General features: G+C 54.6%; 1 protein-coding gene across 2 annotated transcripts; it reads right to left on the bottom strand.

The window, feature by feature from the left end:
• Positions 1-434: 434 nt before the first annotated feature.
• On the bottom strand, positions 435-14,921 carry DDX23 (DEAD-box helicase 23). 2 transcript variants are annotated; one of them, XM_058673472.1, is made up of 17 exons: positions 14,765-14,921; positions 10,156-10,364; positions 9,346-9,505; positions 7,538-7,631; positions 7,362-7,427; positions 6,761-6,899; positions 6,367-6,500; positions 6,157-6,269; positions 5,798-5,941; positions 5,473-5,698; positions 4,996-5,141; positions 4,463-4,640; positions 3,229-3,471; positions 2,539-2,690; positions 2,252-2,360; positions 1,468-1,642; positions 435-1,047 (listed from the first exon to the last, which is right to left on the bottom strand). In XM_058673472.1, exons 2-17 carry the CDS (start codon positions 10,328-10,330, stop codon positions 824-826), a joined length of 2,478 nt encoding a protein of 825 aa, XP_058529455.1. In that variant the 5' UTR covers positions 10,331-10,364; positions 14,765-14,921; the 3' UTR covers positions 435-823. The 2 variants fall into 2 exon arrangements, with proteins under 2 accessions (XP_058529455.1, XP_004599411.1); XM_004599354.2 differs by having other exon boundaries at positions 9,346-9,450.
• Positions 14,922-16,006: the final 1,085 nt, after the last annotated feature.

The raw sequence follows: 16,006 nt of genomic DNA, 5'->3' as shown, positions 1-16,006 counted from the left end.
AGTTCCCCACTGGTGGCCAGTTCAGGGCCATAAGCTGTGTATGGCTAGCGCCAGGGAGGGGAGAACCCCTGTGACTGGCTTTCATGGCTTCTGCTCCTCCCAAGCTCCAGGGCCGACTCAGACTACCAGCATGTCCCGGTCCCTCCGCCCCCACAATGCCTGATGTGTCCCTCCTGTCCTGTGTGAATTCGGGAGCAGCTGGGAGATACAGCTAAAAGCAGACGCAGCCTTAATACTCATATTTATTCTCAGAACATACAAACTTATCTTTTCAGAGAATAGAAAACAAAAAAAATCTCAGTGACTTCAAGTTGAACACAGCCAGCTCACCCTGTCCCGCATCTACTAAAAAACTCGCCGGGGGAGGGATGCCCGGAGTGCACAGCACCCCTTGGCTGGGGCCGTGCAGTGCCCAAGGCTCTCCCTGGGAGAGTCTGAGGTCCACGGGCGGCACCAGGCCAGATCTCCTGGCTCACCTGGGACTATGATGCTGCTGTGCCCTCCACTCACGGTCACACCTGGGCCAAGGCAGCCAGGCTTTCATCCAGGAGGGGGGCAGGGATGGGCAGTGCTCAGCAGCTGCCCCCACGATCTGCCGAGAGCTGATAACCCACTACAATCGCAGAGTCTACCCCTGTGCCCGGGAATGGGCCAGGACTGGTGGTCGCTTCCCCAGAGCGGAGGTCTAGAGCAGGCAGTCTATGGTCTCCTAAGCCGCCATAACCCAAGTCCGAGAACCTTGAATGAGGGACGTTGGGGGTGCTGACGAGCAGGCATCCGGTAGCTTCAGTTCCTGCTCTGACCCCGTAGGAAGTGGGCTGTGTCAGGCAAAGATGGTCTCTTCCCGGCGCTTCTTGGTCAGGATGGTGCCTGGCTTGTGCTGGGCATCCGGGTGGTTGGCCAGCTCGGGTGGACAGGAGGACACCGGGCTCTCTAGGATGGCCTGCTTCAGCTCGTAGAAAACAGCAGAGTCCTCTTTGGTGAGGAAGGTGATGGCCACACCGCTCTTGCCGGCTCGGCCAGTGCGGCCAATGCGGTGGATGTAATCTGAGGAGCAGGAGAAACAGCCTCAGGCCAGGGCCAGGCGCTCTGCTGAGCTCTGGCTTCAGGCGCCACCTCGGAGATGCCCTGTCCTCCCTCCCTCCCGACCACTGCACGGCCGCCCCGGAGCGCTTTCCCACGGGTGCCCGGTCTCCTGTTCCCGCTGCTGCCTGTGGTCAACCGCCAGACCACATCCTGCCGCACCGAAGGCTGCCTCACCCCGTTCTTCCCCACACCTCTGCAGACAGAAGTGCTGTCAGAGGCTGGACCACCAGCCCCGGACAGAGCGAGAATGTCACAGCTGTTCTCACTGGACAGGCTAGCTCAGACCCGCAGCCACGAGAGGAGGCAGCAGTGGTCTCCCCAAGGTGGAACCCTGACCTGGCGTGGGAAGAGGGGAAGTCTTACTTTCCTTTACATACTTACCTTCAATGTTTTTGGCCATGTCATAGTTGACAACCATAGACACATCTTGGATGTCGATACCACGGCCAGCCACATCAGTAGCCACCAAGATATCTTTGGCCCCGGCCTTGAGGTTGGACAGTGCAAACTCGCGCTGCTCCTGGCCTTTCCCCCCGTGTAGTGTACACGCATTGTACTGTTGGAAGAAGAGTAAGGTGAAGTAAGGGCAACGAGGCCACGGGAAGACAGTCAAAAGAGGGCCAGAGAGAAGGAGGGAGAGGGAGGGCCCTGAGATGAGGACAAGAACGTGGGAGGGGAACCACAGTGGGGGGTGGCAGGAAGAGGCAAGGCCCAAGACAAAGCCATCTGGGCAAGATGGGGAGTCAGACAGCCGAAAGGGACTCAGGAAAGACTTAGACAGAGATGAGGGTGGAAGGAAGGGACCGTGAAGATTCAGGGGGGTGAGAGCTGGCCCTCACATCCCCAGCACCAGGACTAAAGGACACCGGTCCTCAGGCCTCCCTCTTGCCCTGTTACATTCCTGCTCAAACATCTGCAAACACAAACGGCTTTGGCCCACTCAGTCCCACAGCCTCGGAGCCAGTCGGAATATGGGTCCTAAAACCAGTCCCTGGCCCCACTCCTCTTGGGTGAAGACCCAGGGCAGCTCTGGCTGCTGCTGACAGAATGGACCAGGAGCCTTAGCATCTGCCCAGCTCTCCCTGTCCCTCTGGCTAAAGGGCAGGTGAGAACCGACAACGTGCACTTCAAGGACAGCAACGTCACACAGGCCCGCGGGACATACCCCCATCTTCTCCAGGGATTTGGCCAACACATCGCAACCCTTCTTCTGGTTGACAAAGATGATGATGGGTGGATCAAAGCCTTGCTCCAGGATGGCCAACAGCTTTTTCCTGGGAAAAGAGGGACAGAAAAGATGAGACACTACAGCGGTGCAATGCCAGACCCTGAGACATGAACACTGAGGGCTTCGATGCCCTCGGCTGCTCCCCTATATGGCAGAGTAGTCCCCTGCACCACCCCAGCACTCGAGGAAGTTGTTTCTTGCGCCAAGACCAGTTGCCTTTGTACCTCTTTTCTGACTCGGACATGAGGAAGACCTTCTGTTCAACACGTTCGTGGGGCTTGCCTGCAGAGCCGATGTACACCACAGCAGGTCGCCGCAGGTAGCTCCGGGCCAGACGCTCCACTGCCGGGGGCATGGTTGCCGTGAACATGACTGTCTGTGGAAACAGGAGGCTCAGCTCAGGGCCCCCAGCAGCACCCGCTGTCCCAGCTCAGCCCCAGCTCAGCTCAGCCCCAGCACGCGATAAGCAGGTGAGACGCCACTCAGGATGCTCACACTGGCGTCAGAGTACCCGCGTTCGGCTCCAGGACAGACCCTGAGAGGCGGCAAGCGGTGGCTCAGGTGCAGCCTGGCACTCGTGTGCAAACCCGGATGAAGTTCCTGCCTAATCACAACGGGCACGTGGGGACGGAACGCCCACCTGGGAGCTCTCTGTCTCCCAAGGGCGTCTCAGATATGTCCCAGTGTCAGCTTGCTCACCACCCTGGGCAGCTCCTCTCTGCCCTGTGTCTGCTCTTCAAGGCACTTACGTGCCAGGGCAGGAGGGCTGCCAGCAGCTGCCAGCACCTGAGGTCTGGGCTCTTCAGACTCTTTTCTTAGGGGGAGGCTCAATGGCGCCACCATGAGGACTGTCGGGGGAGTGCACTGGGGACTCAGGTGCTAGGAGGGCTGAGAGCCCAGGCGCGCAGCCTTACTTGGCGGTACTTGTGCTTTCCTGACTCAAAGTTGGCCAGCATCTTCTCAGGGTCCTCGGCCTCGTCCGTGTCGGGCTTCTGGTTGCTGACAGGCATGTGCTCCAGGATCTTCTGGACGTCCGGCTCAAAGCCCATGTCAATCATCCTGTCGGCCTCATCCAGCACCACGTAGGTGCAGCGGCTCAGCACGAGGTAGCGGTTCTCCAGCACGTCAATCAGACGTCCCGGGGTAGCAATCACAATCTGGGGGGACAGTGTGATCACATGGGAGCCGAGCAGGCACGCCCTCCTCCTCCCAGCTGAGCAGCAGATGGCTAGCTAAGGAATGCAAACCACCCTTCCGGTCATGCTGGGCAGCAAGGGTTCCTAAGAACTGACATGAAATCACTCACTCCCTTAAACTCTTCCACACAGAATTTTCTTAGAAGAGAGACTAAAGAATACTGTAGAGGGGGTGGAATAAACGAGTTATCCTCAGAGGTCTGCACAAGACTTAATGGCCGCAGGCAGACTTACTGTAAAAAAAAAAAAAAAAAAAAAAAAAAACCTCCCGTCCCTTTTCTTCAGCAGCCAACACAGTGGCGAGGTCTGGCAGGCCACCGGGGGCGTGAATGTCCACTCTGCCCACTACCAGTGTGTGCTTTACTTAGGACAAACTTAAAATTCAGAGGTGAGCCTCAGTCTCATCTATAAAATGGAAACAGTATTCTGATACGGTCCCTGGGAGGCTTAATGAGCTTTCGCAATATCTACTGTGTGCGACACAGTCCCTGTTGCATACATTTTGGGGAAATAATGGCTCACATGGGGCAGACACTGTGGCACCACAGGTTAAGCTGCCACTGGCGATGCCAGCATACCACATCAGAGCAGTGGGTGAAGACCAAACTGTCTGCTTCTGAGCCATCTTTCTGTTACTGTGCCTGGGAAAACAGCAGAGAATGGCACAGGTGCCTGGGCACCTGCCACCCACACGGGAGGCCCAGATGGCACTTCTGCCTCCTGACTCAAGCCTGGCCCAGAGCTGGCTGTTGTGAACACTTGGAAAGTGAGCTCGCTCTGTCTCTTCCTCTGTCACTCTTTCAAATAAATCCAGTTAAATTTAAAAAGTAATAAGAATGAAGAACTTATAGATAGTCACGCCCCTTCTTAAATTTTCACTGCACATCTATTTAAGAAACCAGAACAGCGATTTTGCCAGCCAGTGGGCTGGCCGCTGTCCAGGGAAACAAACCTCACAGCCCATGCGTAGCCGGAAGCCCTGGTCTTCTCTGGAGATGCCACCAATGACGGCCACAGTGCGGATGCCTAGCGGCTTCCCGAACTTGATCGTCTCTTCCTCAATCTGCTGAGCCAGCTCACGGGTGGGAGCCAGGATGATGGCGTAAGGGCCCTGGTCTGACTCTTCGATCCTGTGGTAAATGGGGTGTCCCATAGCGTCATCAGCTTTGGTTCTCAGGCACTCACAAACAGAGGAAGACACAGTCACTCTTGAGGGTAGCTATGGATACGGGGCAAGTGTTGAGAAAAGGCTGCAACAGCCCACTCAAAACTCAGAGACTCCAGGAGAGCAAAGTTCGCCGGGGGGTGGGCCTTGACAACAACAGAGTCATAAGCTTCTTTGATATCACGATCCAATCACTCCCTTAGCTCAGACCCAGAATGAAGAGAGGCACTTGTTGCCGTGATACGGAAACCCCGACACCACCTCGCTGGTGGCTTTCCTTCCCACCAAAGTCCACTCCAACCCATGGCAGCTGAGCCCACCTGTCAATTTTGGGAAGCGTGGTGATCCAGACCAGCAGCGGGATGAGGAAGGCCGCCGTCTTGCCACTGCCAGTCTCGGCCACGCCAATAATGTCACGGTTCTGCAGCCCAATGGGAATTGCCTGACGCTGGATAGGAGTTGGTTCCTGTTGTGAGCCAGAGAAAAGATATGAGCGCAAGCAGCAGCACGCTGCCTGGGCTGCAGCTGCCAAGGTAGGATGGCCAGGGGCAGCTACAGCTGCCAAGATGGGCACATATTTCAGGACACTGGGAAGACACCAAGCACCTCGTCCACAGGACGGAGGACCCAAGAGACCACTACGTGCACCAAAGAGGGGCAGACAAAGCCATTGTGATGTCCGCTAGTAGAGGAGGCACCAATCAATCAAGGAACAGAGTTCTTTATTCCCAAACTCTGGGCATTGCTCAGAACACGAGGCCATCTCAGGGCCCCTGCGCTGATCTGCCCCTCCTCACCTTGTAGCCACACTTATCGATGACCTCCAGGATGTGTGGCGGCAGAGAAGAGTCTTTCCAGGAGCGGATGGGGTTGGGGATCTTGCCACCCTTCGTGGTGATGCTGTAGTCCTCACGGAAGATCCGCCAGTCCCTGTCCGTCATCTCGTCCAACTTCTTCTGGGACCAGTGGCGGTCATCCCAGCGCTGTTTGGCTTCCTTCTTGCGAAGCTTGCGTAGTCTCGCCCTGGGGAGGACGTGAGGAGGAAGCGCAGTCAGCGCCCTCCAACTCCTTTCCGTAGACTCCGGGTCCTGCCCAGCCGCCCGGCACACATCAATCACTCACTCCTCCTGCTCCTTTTCTTCCAGTGTTCGCCTCTTCTCCATCAGGTCTCCATAGAAACGTGACTGTTCTCGCTTCTGCTGCTTCAAGTCGATGCCTGCAATGAAGCCTCGCCCCAGCAACTGCACCTGGTGCCGTTCTTTGTACCTGAGATCGAGCCAGAGCAGGACAAAAGCAGCTGTACAGCAGCAGGAGGAGACTCACCAGCCTGGGACAGCTCTCCTTCCTGGCCAAGGCCCTTCCTCCCCACAGGGCCTACCAACTTTACCAGCTCGGGTTAACTTACTCCTCCTTCCGCGGCCACAAGCTCTCTAGGGCCACCTGGTGTAAAAGACGGAGCTTTCAGCCTCAAAGCTACTCACAGAGGGTTGTAGTCAATGGAAGTGTCCTCAGATGCATCCCACTCAAAGACAAACTTGCGGTCGTTGAGATGCCTCGTTCGGCGCCGCTTCTTGATGCCTCCCAGGTACCGTTCCTGCTCAGGGGCACAGCACCAAGCCCATCAGGCTCCCAGGCAGGGGCCGGGAGAGCCAGGTGACCAAGGCTCCCTGTTTCGCTGTGGGAACACGCACCTTAATAGCATGCAGCTCCTTGCTCTTATCCTTCTCTTCCCGAATCTTCTGTCGCCCTTCCTCATCCTCATTGCCGTTGGTCTCCCGCTCCATCCTCTCTCTGCGTTCCCGGCGCTCCCGTTCCTGAGGGTCCTCTGCAGACCAAGGGAACAAGTCCCGCTGAGGGTTCAGTGCAGGAAGAAAACAGAGGAAAAGAGGGAATCCAGACTATGGATACCGGGGCAAAGATCAGGGCAGACGGAGAGAGGGGGAACACGGTGACCCGAGGTCGGGTGGCATCGCTGTGACCGTCCACCATCTTCTGTCCTCCAGGGCAGTGTCCTGGGCGACACTGTTGTCTCATTTCCCCTTCTCTGCCCCATATCTAAGGGATACACAAGGTAGAGAAACGAACCCAACATCTTCCGGCCCAAGTCCTGAAACTGCTTGCGTTTCTTCCTCTCCTCTTCAAGCATCCTCTGGCGCTCTTCCACCTCCTGCTGCCGCCGCTTCAGAGCCTCCGCCTCTCGCTCTGCTTTGGAAAGGAATTTGGGCTATAAAACAGATTGGGATCATAAATAAAGGATCAGGGACAGGGCACAGCGCGCTGATCAGAACCTGGGAGCAGGACCCAGCCAGTCACACACGGCAGGGAGCCCAACCATGCTTGCTCAGGTGCTACACACCAACAGGCCTTGGATCCACAACGGCCTGAACTGTCTTCGCCCAACCCCTGCCTCAAATATGTGTATGCTGGAGCCCCAGCCTCGGCACCCAGGATGTACTTGGAGACAAGGCCTTTGAGAGGTGACTGGGTTAAAATGATGGTGGGGGGGCCTCCTTACAGGAGGAAATTGGGGTACACGGGGAAGACACCAATGGGAGACAGAGAACAGACAAGGAAACAACCCTACCGACACCTCCATTTCTGGCTCCCCATCAGCAGGACTGAGACAAAAGGCATTTCTGTTGTTCAGGCCAGCATTCAAGTGCAGCCCATGCTCCCAAGTTCTCACCTTAGCCTCAGCTTCTTCCTCAGCCTTCTTCTTGGCCAGAAGTTCCTCCAAGGATAATGGCTGGATCTGAAGAGGAAACACAGGATTTCATTTCCTAAGGGCTCCCTGCCTTCAATCAGCCCGAAAGCAGGGCTAAAGTGAAAGGATATTAAAAAAAAACCTTCCCTCTCTTTTACCTTAGGTTTCTTATCTCCATGCTCATCCTCTTCATCCTTCTTAGAGTCTCTATCCTTCCGAGATTTAAAATCTTTTCCTCGACCAGGAGATAAACTGTACAGAAAAGGACCAGGGAAGTTTCACAGGCTGTCTACCCCAGAACTGGAGGAGATTCAGGCTGAGCCCCCAAAACCAGATGGACATTCTTCCTGATGCGCCAGGACTGGCCCACACGCATTCATCACGTCCCAAAGTTCTGCTAGCAGCACGCAAAGCTACTTGCGGCCTGTCTTGGCCCGACTCTGTCTGACTCTCCTTTCCTGGGACAAATCTCCTTTGTGACGTGCAGTTTCATGACGGATGACACATCAGGTGCACATTAAAGACATGCTCCTCACAACCAGTGCCGTGGCACGGACCCTGACCTATAACACCACAGTCCCTGTAGGCACTGGTTCATGTCCTGGCTGCTCCGCTTCAGCTTCCTGCTGTGGCCTGGGAAAACGGCAGGAGACAGCCCAAATGCCTGGACCCACAGACCCACACGGGAGACCTGGGAGACGCTCCTGACTCCTTGCTTCAGACCAGACCAGCTCTAGCTACTGCAGCCATTTGTGGAATGAACCAGTGGATGGAAGAGCTCTCTGTCTTCAACTAAATAAAATAACTCTTTAAAGAAAAAAGTTTAATCCCAGTACCTATGAAACTGTGTCACATAATACAATGTAATTAATGAATTTAAAATAAAATTAAAAAAAAAAAAAAAGAAAAAAGTTTACAGACGAGAGATCAAGGCACTAGGACATTAAACCACCACAGCAAATGCCTATCCTGTACAGGAAACTGGATTAGCCAATGGGCCAAAAGGAGTATTTGACGGGCTGGTCATCTCTTCAAACTAGTTTTTGAATTCTAAGACCAAATTAAGTGTTAAAGCACTGTGACTTCACTAAGCATTATACTTTTTGAACAAGATATACGGGGCCTATGTTGGGAGCAGCAGTTAAATCAGGAGTTTGAATCCCAGCTACTCAGCTTTGGATCCAGCTTCCTGCTCTCATATGTCCTGAGTGAGCACATGGGCCTCTGCCCCCAGCTGAGGACCTGGACGGAGCCTCCGACACCTAGCCTTAGCCTGGCCTGGACTACCGCAGCCAGCTGCGAAATGAACCAGCAGACGAAAGAGCTCCGTCTGTTCCTCTCAAAGTCTTTGCCTTACAAATAAACATGCAATGAGAGAGGCTGGGGTTGCAGTACAGCTCGTGAAGCTGCTACCTGCGATGTTGGAATGGCATGGGGTTTGAGTCCGACTGGTCCATTTACAATCCAGCTCCCTGCTGATAACCTGGGAAAAGCAATGAAGGAATGCTTGGGCTCTTCCACCTAAATAATGTTCCTAGATCATTCCTGGCTATCGTGGCCACTTGGGAATTGAACCAGCAGACGAACGATCTCTCTCTCTCCATCTCTAAGTCTTTCAAATAAATAAATAAATCTTTAAAAAATAAAATTAAAGGGGCCAGTGCAGGGGCTCCCAGGCTAATCCTGCACCTTGCAGTGTTGGTATCCCAAATGGATGCTGGCTGCTCCACTTCCCTGCTTATGACTTGGGAAAGCAGTGGAGGACAGCCCAAATCCTTTGGCCTCTGCACTGTGTGGGAGACCTGGAGGAAGCTCCTGGCTCCTGGCTTATGATCGGCTCAGCTCCGGCCATTAGGGCCACTTGGGGAGTGAATCATTAGACCGAAGACCTTCCTCTCTGTCTTGCGCTGGGTCCAGGGAGCGCAAGGGAGCACTCCTCCCACTGCCGCCCGCACAGCCTCTGTACCTGGAGCGCTTCCGGTCCTTGTCCCGCCTGTGCCCATCCTTGTCTCGGTCTCGGTCCTTCTTACTCCGATCCCGCTCCTTATCCCGCTCTCTGTGCCGCCGTTCTCTGCGAGACAGTACATGGGAAAAGTCCTCTCCTATTTCCAGAGCACCTTGCTTCCCTGTGGCCCCGAGGAAGGGAGAGGCACTGCGCTCTCCACAAAAGTGCTTTACTAACTGGGGTACTTCCAGGGACAGTCCACAAGGACCTTACACACCGCTGGTGCACCAACAGAGCGAGCGAACCTTCCTCTGGGATCACCTCACCTTCCTCTTCTCCAAGGGCCCTTTCAGGGCTGGGCCACCAAGGAAACCCGATGCGCCTGAAGGCCAGCTGGGCTGGGGCGGACTAACACATCAAAGGCAGAAGCCTCACACGGAACACTTCAGAAGAACCAACGGCCCTGGTGCGATGGCTCAGTGGCTAAATCCTTGCCTTGCACACGCCAGGATCCCCTAAGAGCGCCGGTTCGTGTCGTGGCTGTTCCACTTCCCATCAGCTCATGCTTGTGGCCTGGGAAAGTATTAGAGCACGGTCCAAAGCCTTGGGACCCTGCACCTGCGTGGGAAATCCAGAAAAAGCTCCTGGCTCCTGGCTTCGGATCGGCTCAGCTCTGGCCGTTGTGGCCACTTGGGGAGTGAACCATCGGACTGGAGATCTTTCTCTGTCTCTGCCTTTCCAATAAAAATAAAGTCTCCCTCTCTAAAAAAAAAAAAAAAAAAGTGTGAGGTGTGCCCCTGCCGCTGCAGCTGACACACGTAGTTCCCTTACCTCTCTGTAGACTTGGAGCGGGAGCGGGAGCGGGAGCGGCTGCCTCCTCGCCGTCTGTCCCTGGAGCGATGCCGCTTCCTGTCTTTGGAAGGTGAAGACTTCCGGTCCCGCTCTCTGTCCCGCTCTCGCTCAGGAGTCCGCGATCGCTTCCTCTCCTCCTTGGAAGGTGACACATCACGGTCCTTCTTGTCGGCCAGCTCTCCTGCCATCTGTTGCGGGCAAGAGGAATGCTTCTCTTATACCGGGCACCACCCTAACTGACCGGAAGTAGTTCACCCATAGAGACAGATCTGACACTGCACCCATCTTACACATGTGGAAGCTGCAACTAAGGTTCTTGGGATCCGGAATTTAAAAATGGTTATTACGGTGCAAAAAAAAGATGCAAACCCATACATAGGTTTGGAAAGTATACATTTCTCACATACGTATCTACTTATCTATCGAAAGGCAGAGACAGACAGACGTCGGTTCATTCCACAGGTGTCTGCCACACCCGGAGCAGCAGCTCCATGCAGCCTCCCATGGGTGTTGCAGGCACCCGGCTGCTGGGGCCATCACCTGCTGCTTCCCAAGGTCCACGTTACCAGGAAGCCAGAAACAGGAATGAATCTGGGACTCGAACCCAGGAACTGTTATCAGATGCAAGTGTCCTCAGGACCAGGCAGCGCCTTTCCCCATGAACTTTTTTTTTAATTATTATTATTTTTAAAGATTTATTTATCTATTTTTATTGAAAAGTAAGATATACAGAGAGAAGGAGAGACAGAGAGGAAGATCTTCCGGCCAATGATTCACTCCCCAAGTGGCCACAACAGCCGAATCTAAGCCAATCCGAAGCCAGGAGCCCAGATCCTCTTCCGGGTCTCCCACGTGGGTGCAGGGTCCTAAGGCTTTGGGCCGTCCTCCACTGCTTTCCCAAGCAGGGAGCTGGATGGGAAGTGGAGCTGCCAGGATTAGAACCGGCGCCCATATGGGATCCTGGCGCGTTCAAGGCGAGGATTTTAGCCAATAGGCCATCACGCCAGGCCCTCCCCATGAACTTTAGAAATACTATACCTAGAGCCACAGAGCAATAGCTCAGTTGGTTAATCTCCTGCCCTGCAAGTGCCAGGATCCCATATGGACGCTGCTTTGTATCCTGGCTGCTACACTTCCCATCCAGCTCCCAGTTTGTAAACCTGGGAACGTAGTGGAAGATGGCCCAACGCCTTTGGGACCCTGCACTCACGTGGGAAACCTGGAAGAAGTTCCTGGCTTCGGAGCAGCTTACCGCTGGCCGTTGTGGCCACTTGGGGAGTAAACCAGTGGATGGAAGATCTTTCTCTGTATAGATCTGTCTTTCCAGTGGGGCCTGTCAGTCTTGGGAGTCTCTGATACATACTCCTCTCTAAATGTGTACAATGAATACATATTTTTGCAATCAGACTACAAAATACTAAAACAAGTGTTACTGTATCCAATATTCCTGAAAATATCATACAGTGCTTGTCTAGGGAGTTTAACAGGCCAATCAAGCAGGATCAGTCTACATATATATATATACTTGAGCCCTTTAGAAAGCTCAAAAGAGAAACCAAAACAGTTCCATTTTTTGGCATATTCTTTTTTTTTTTTTTTTAAAGATTTTATTATTATTGGAAAGCCGGATATACAGAGAGGAGGAGAGACAGAGAGGAAGATCTTCCATCTGATGATTCACTCCCCAAATGAGCCGCAACGGGCCGGTGCGTGCCGATCCGATGCCAGGAACCAGGAACCTCTTCAGAGTCTCCCACGCGGGTGCAGGGTCCCAAAGCTTTGGGCCGTCCTCAACTGCTTTCCCAGGCCACAAGCAGGGAGCTGGATGGGAAGTGGAGCTGCCGGGATTAGAACCGGCGCCCATATGGGATCCCGGGGCTTTCAAGGCGAGGACTTTAGCTGCTAGGCCACGCTGCCTGGCCCAGCATATTCTTTTTTATTTACTTATTTTATTATCTTTTGGTGGAAAGGCAGGTTTACAGGGAAAAGGAAAAACAGAGAGAAAGCTCTTCCATGCCCCAGTTCACTCCACAAATGGCCTCAAAGGCCAGAGCTGAGCCAATCCAAAGCCAAGAGCTTCTTCCGGGTCTCCCACCCAGGTGCAGGGTTCCAAGGCTTTGGGCCATGCTGCACTGCTTTCCCAGGCCACAAGCAGGGAGCTGGATGGGAAGTGGAGCAGCCAGCGCCCATATGGGGTCCCGGCACTTGCAAGAAGAGGATAAATTAACCAATTGAGTCATCACACTGGTCCCTAAAATACCAATCTTTAAAAAAAACAAGAAACTCTGAAATGTGTGGTCTGAATATTCTATTCATTTTAACTGCTCATAGTGAATTAATCAAGGACTGGTGAAGAAAGAGCTTCAGGAGGAAACCCAAAGTTTCACGGCGGCCACGCTGGGGATGAGGTCTATGAGACAGCACGGAGGACATTCTTAGAAACTAGATGCAAATGCAAGCCTGGCACGCAACACAGTCTGCAGACAACCATGCGGGTCACAAAGAAAGAGCTTTTAAAGGCACACAACACTAAACGAGATCACCTAATTGGAAAGTGCAGTTCAGAAATAAACAGGGGACATGCCACTTACTGAACTGAACCTACACCTGCAGCACCTCCCATGTGGCCTCCGGTTCAAGTCCCAGCTGCTCCATTCCTATCCACTCCCACAGCAAAGGATGGCCCCGTGTCCTTGGGCCCCTGCACTCGAGTGAGAGACCCAGGAGAAGCTCCTGGCTTCAGACCAGCCCAGCTCCAGCTGCTGCAGCTATTGGAAGAATGAACCAATGGATGGAAGATCTGTGTGTCTCTTTTTTTTTCTCTCTGTAACTCTGCCTTCGCAGTAAAAGAAAATAAATAAATATTGCAATAAATAATAAGGAGGACCCAGCACTGAGCTCTGCAACACAAGTCAGTCACTGCAGAAGTCAGAGAGAAAGGGCCCGGTGCGATAGCGTAGCGGTTAAAGTCCTCGCCTTGAACGTGCCGGAATCCCATATGGGCACTGGTTCTAATCCCAGTGGCCCACTTCCCATCCAGCTCCCTGCCTGTGGCCTGGAAAAGCAGTGGAGGACGGCTCAAAGTCTTGGGACCCTGCACCTGTGTGGGAGACCCATTAAGCTCCTGGCTCTTGGCTTCGGATCGGCTCAGCTCCAACCGTTGTGGCCGCTTGGGGAGTGAACCATCGGACAGAAGATCTTCCTCTCTGTCCCTCCTCCTTTCTGTATAGCTGACTTTGCAGTAAAAATAAATGAATCTTTAAAAAAATAGTCAGAGGGAAAAAAAAAAACAGCAACTAGCGAGAAGACAGTTTTTCTCGAATAAAGAAAGCACAGCAACACAGAAGCCAAAGACATGCTTCCAGGAGGGAGTGATCACATGTGTCGAACACCACCCAAGTCATGTGAAGCGATTCTACGGCAAGAAGTGACTGCGCTGGGGCTTATGCGATGACTCAATTGGCTAACACTCTGACTACAAGCACCAGCACTCCATAAGGGTACCGATTTGTGTGCCGGCAGCTCCGCTTCCCATCCAGCTCTCTGCTTGTGGCCTGGGAAAGCAGCAGAGGATGGCCCAGAGCCTTTGGGACCCTGCACCCGTGTGGGAGACCTGGAGGAGGTTCCTGGCTCCTGCTGTGCGGCCACTTGGGGAGTGACCCAGCAGATGGAAGATCTTTCTCTGTCTCTCCTCTCTGTACATCTGACTTTGCAATAAAAACACCCCACCTACAAAAAAAAACAGTGCTGTCGTGACCAGGGCAAAGAACCTGAGTGTCCCTGAGATGCTGAGGAGAGCTGTCACAATGGCACGGAAAAATCCTCCAGGCACGAGCCAGGGCAGAGGGAGGCTGCTGAGCGCAGGGGGTCAGGAGGAGAACCAGAGGGAGAGCAGGGCAGTAAAGGGGCAGCTTGGCGACGACACGCAGACAGCCTGGCCATGCCTCCAGAAGCGTCCCGTCCCGTGTTTTTCCTTTCTTTCTTTTCTTCCCCCCACTCTGTGAAGTATTTATCAAGCATCTAGCACTACCCACAGGGCAGTGCTGGGCGCTGGGTGAGGCAGAGCAGCAAGGGCCATGCAGTAGATGCTTTGGGACAATAGAGGGGCTGCAAACACAGACCAGAGCGAGCAAAGAAGCGCTCTCCTTTGACGTGTCAAAAGAGGGGTGTGGAAGGCCCCCCGAGAAGGCGGCTCGGGGCCCTCGGGCGGGGGCTGGGCATGATCTGTGCAATTCAGGACTAGTCCCCGGCGAGAGACCCGGAGGCGCGAAAAGTCCGGGCTGCCACTGGAAGGACCTGAGTAACCGCACGATCGCCCCCAGGGCTGGAGAAGCACCAAGGGGGTCCAGCCTTGGGGCACCGCGGGCACCGCGCCGGCGGGCCGAGCTCCGAGCCCGGAACACCGTGCAGAACGTGGCCTGGGCCCCAGCAGTCAGCACGGCCCCCGAGGCCCGCGCCCCGGCGCTTGAGCCCCTTCCCCGAGGCGTTCCTCCGCGCATCCTCCCGGAGCCAGGGGCCGCAGCCATGCCCCCGACTCGTGCCTACTTTACAGGCTTGAGAGAACCACCTCCACCACCTGGGGACTCACCACCCTGAGTCGGAACCGCCCAACGCGGCCTCAACGTCGCCGAACAGCCGCCATCTTTCCTGTTTCCTGGTCGCCCAGAGGCACCCCGTGCCGCGCGGCAAGCTGGGAAGGCGAGTTCGTCGCGCCGGAAGGCTCGGGCCGATGGGGAGGCCCGAGAACTACCAATTCCACGATGCACGGCGCGAGCGCCTCCCGCGGGCCGCGGAGGCCGCTGGGCAATGTAGTTCCTCAGGCTGGACTCCCGCAGCAACAACGTCCCGGTGGACACCTCTGTCCGAGTCCACCTGCTGCAGTGGCCACCATCACGGCCCGTGCCTTACACGCGGAGGCGCTTCAAGACTCCTTTCCGTTTCTGTAGCCCGGCGTTATGACTGACCACCGCAGTGACAGCAGATGCTGTTTGTGGAAAAGAGGCGATGTCTTTAGGTTCTCATCCATTTTACAGCGCGGAAGCGCGCCAGCCTCGGGCCCCTGTGGCCGGCTGGCTCCTCAGTGGGGCGAACGTCCCGCCACACCCCACTGCTGTGAGAACTGCTGCCCCGCTCGCCTTCGAAATGGGCTGCTTGAGTATTTGCGTTTCTTTTCCCCCACCCCCTGGCGTCAGTCTCCCACTGGATGCTCATTTTGCCTCTCGGTGGTCTTTCCGGCTTCTGACTGGCCCTTTAAAGCCAAACCAAGCCAAAAGAGCGTTACAGCTTCCGGGACTGTTTAGTACGTAGCCACAGTGTCTAATGCCTCCTTCCTTTCTGTTTTCCTATCTTAAGCTTGTCTCCATTCGGCCAGAGCTCTATTTTTATGCTCTTGGAATGTGTTCAGTTTCCAAGCAAACCCCGAGGTAGACCCAAATTATCCCAAAGCCCCGAGAATCGTGCGCAATAGCCTAGGGTGACCCTGGGATACGCCTCTCTGCAACTGCTCGCTGGGACTACTTCCCACCTGTACCCTAAAAGGAATTGCAGGCAACTCAAGTCCGAGGTCTCGTGGGGTGTCCTTTGCCGAATTAACACCAGAGGGCTCTCCCCTCCCAGAATGGGACTCGGTGAGGACAGGGCCAGCCTTGAACCGCCGGCCAACTTAAGGGCCGCAGCTGCAATTTGGGAATGTTCTTTTTCTTTTTTTTATGATTTGTTTATTTGTATTTGAAAGGCAGATATATAGAGAGGAGGAGAGACAGAGAGGAAGATCTTCCGTCCGATGATTCACTCCCCAAGTGACTGCAACAGCCAGTGCTGCGCCCATCTG

This window comes from Ochotona princeps, chromosome 15 (assembly GCF_030435755.1).
Source record: "Ochotona princeps isolate mOchPri1 chromosome 15, mOchPri1.hap1, whole genome shotgun sequence".
NCBI lineage: Eukaryota > Metazoa > Chordata > Mammalia > Lagomorpha > Ochotonidae > Ochotona > Ochotona princeps.
Note: the sequence above shows the minus strand (reverse complement) of the source record. Positions and strands in the feature narration are given on the sequence as shown.

Bases quoted from the DNA above. Each gene is read 5' to 3' on its own strand.
- DDX23 (XM_058673472.1), bottom strand. From the start codon at position 10,330: ATGTGTCACCTTCCAAGGAGGAGAGGAAGCGATCGCGGACTCCTGAGC. The intron at 6,900-7,361 runs GTGAGAACTTGG...TCTGTTTTATAG, and splicing joins AGGAAGAAGCTGAGGCTAAG to CCCAAATTCCTTTCCAAAGC. The intron at 1,048-1,467 runs GTAAGTATGTAA...CCTGCTCCTCAG, and splicing joins CATGGCCAAAAACATTGAAG to ATTACATCCACCGCATTGGC.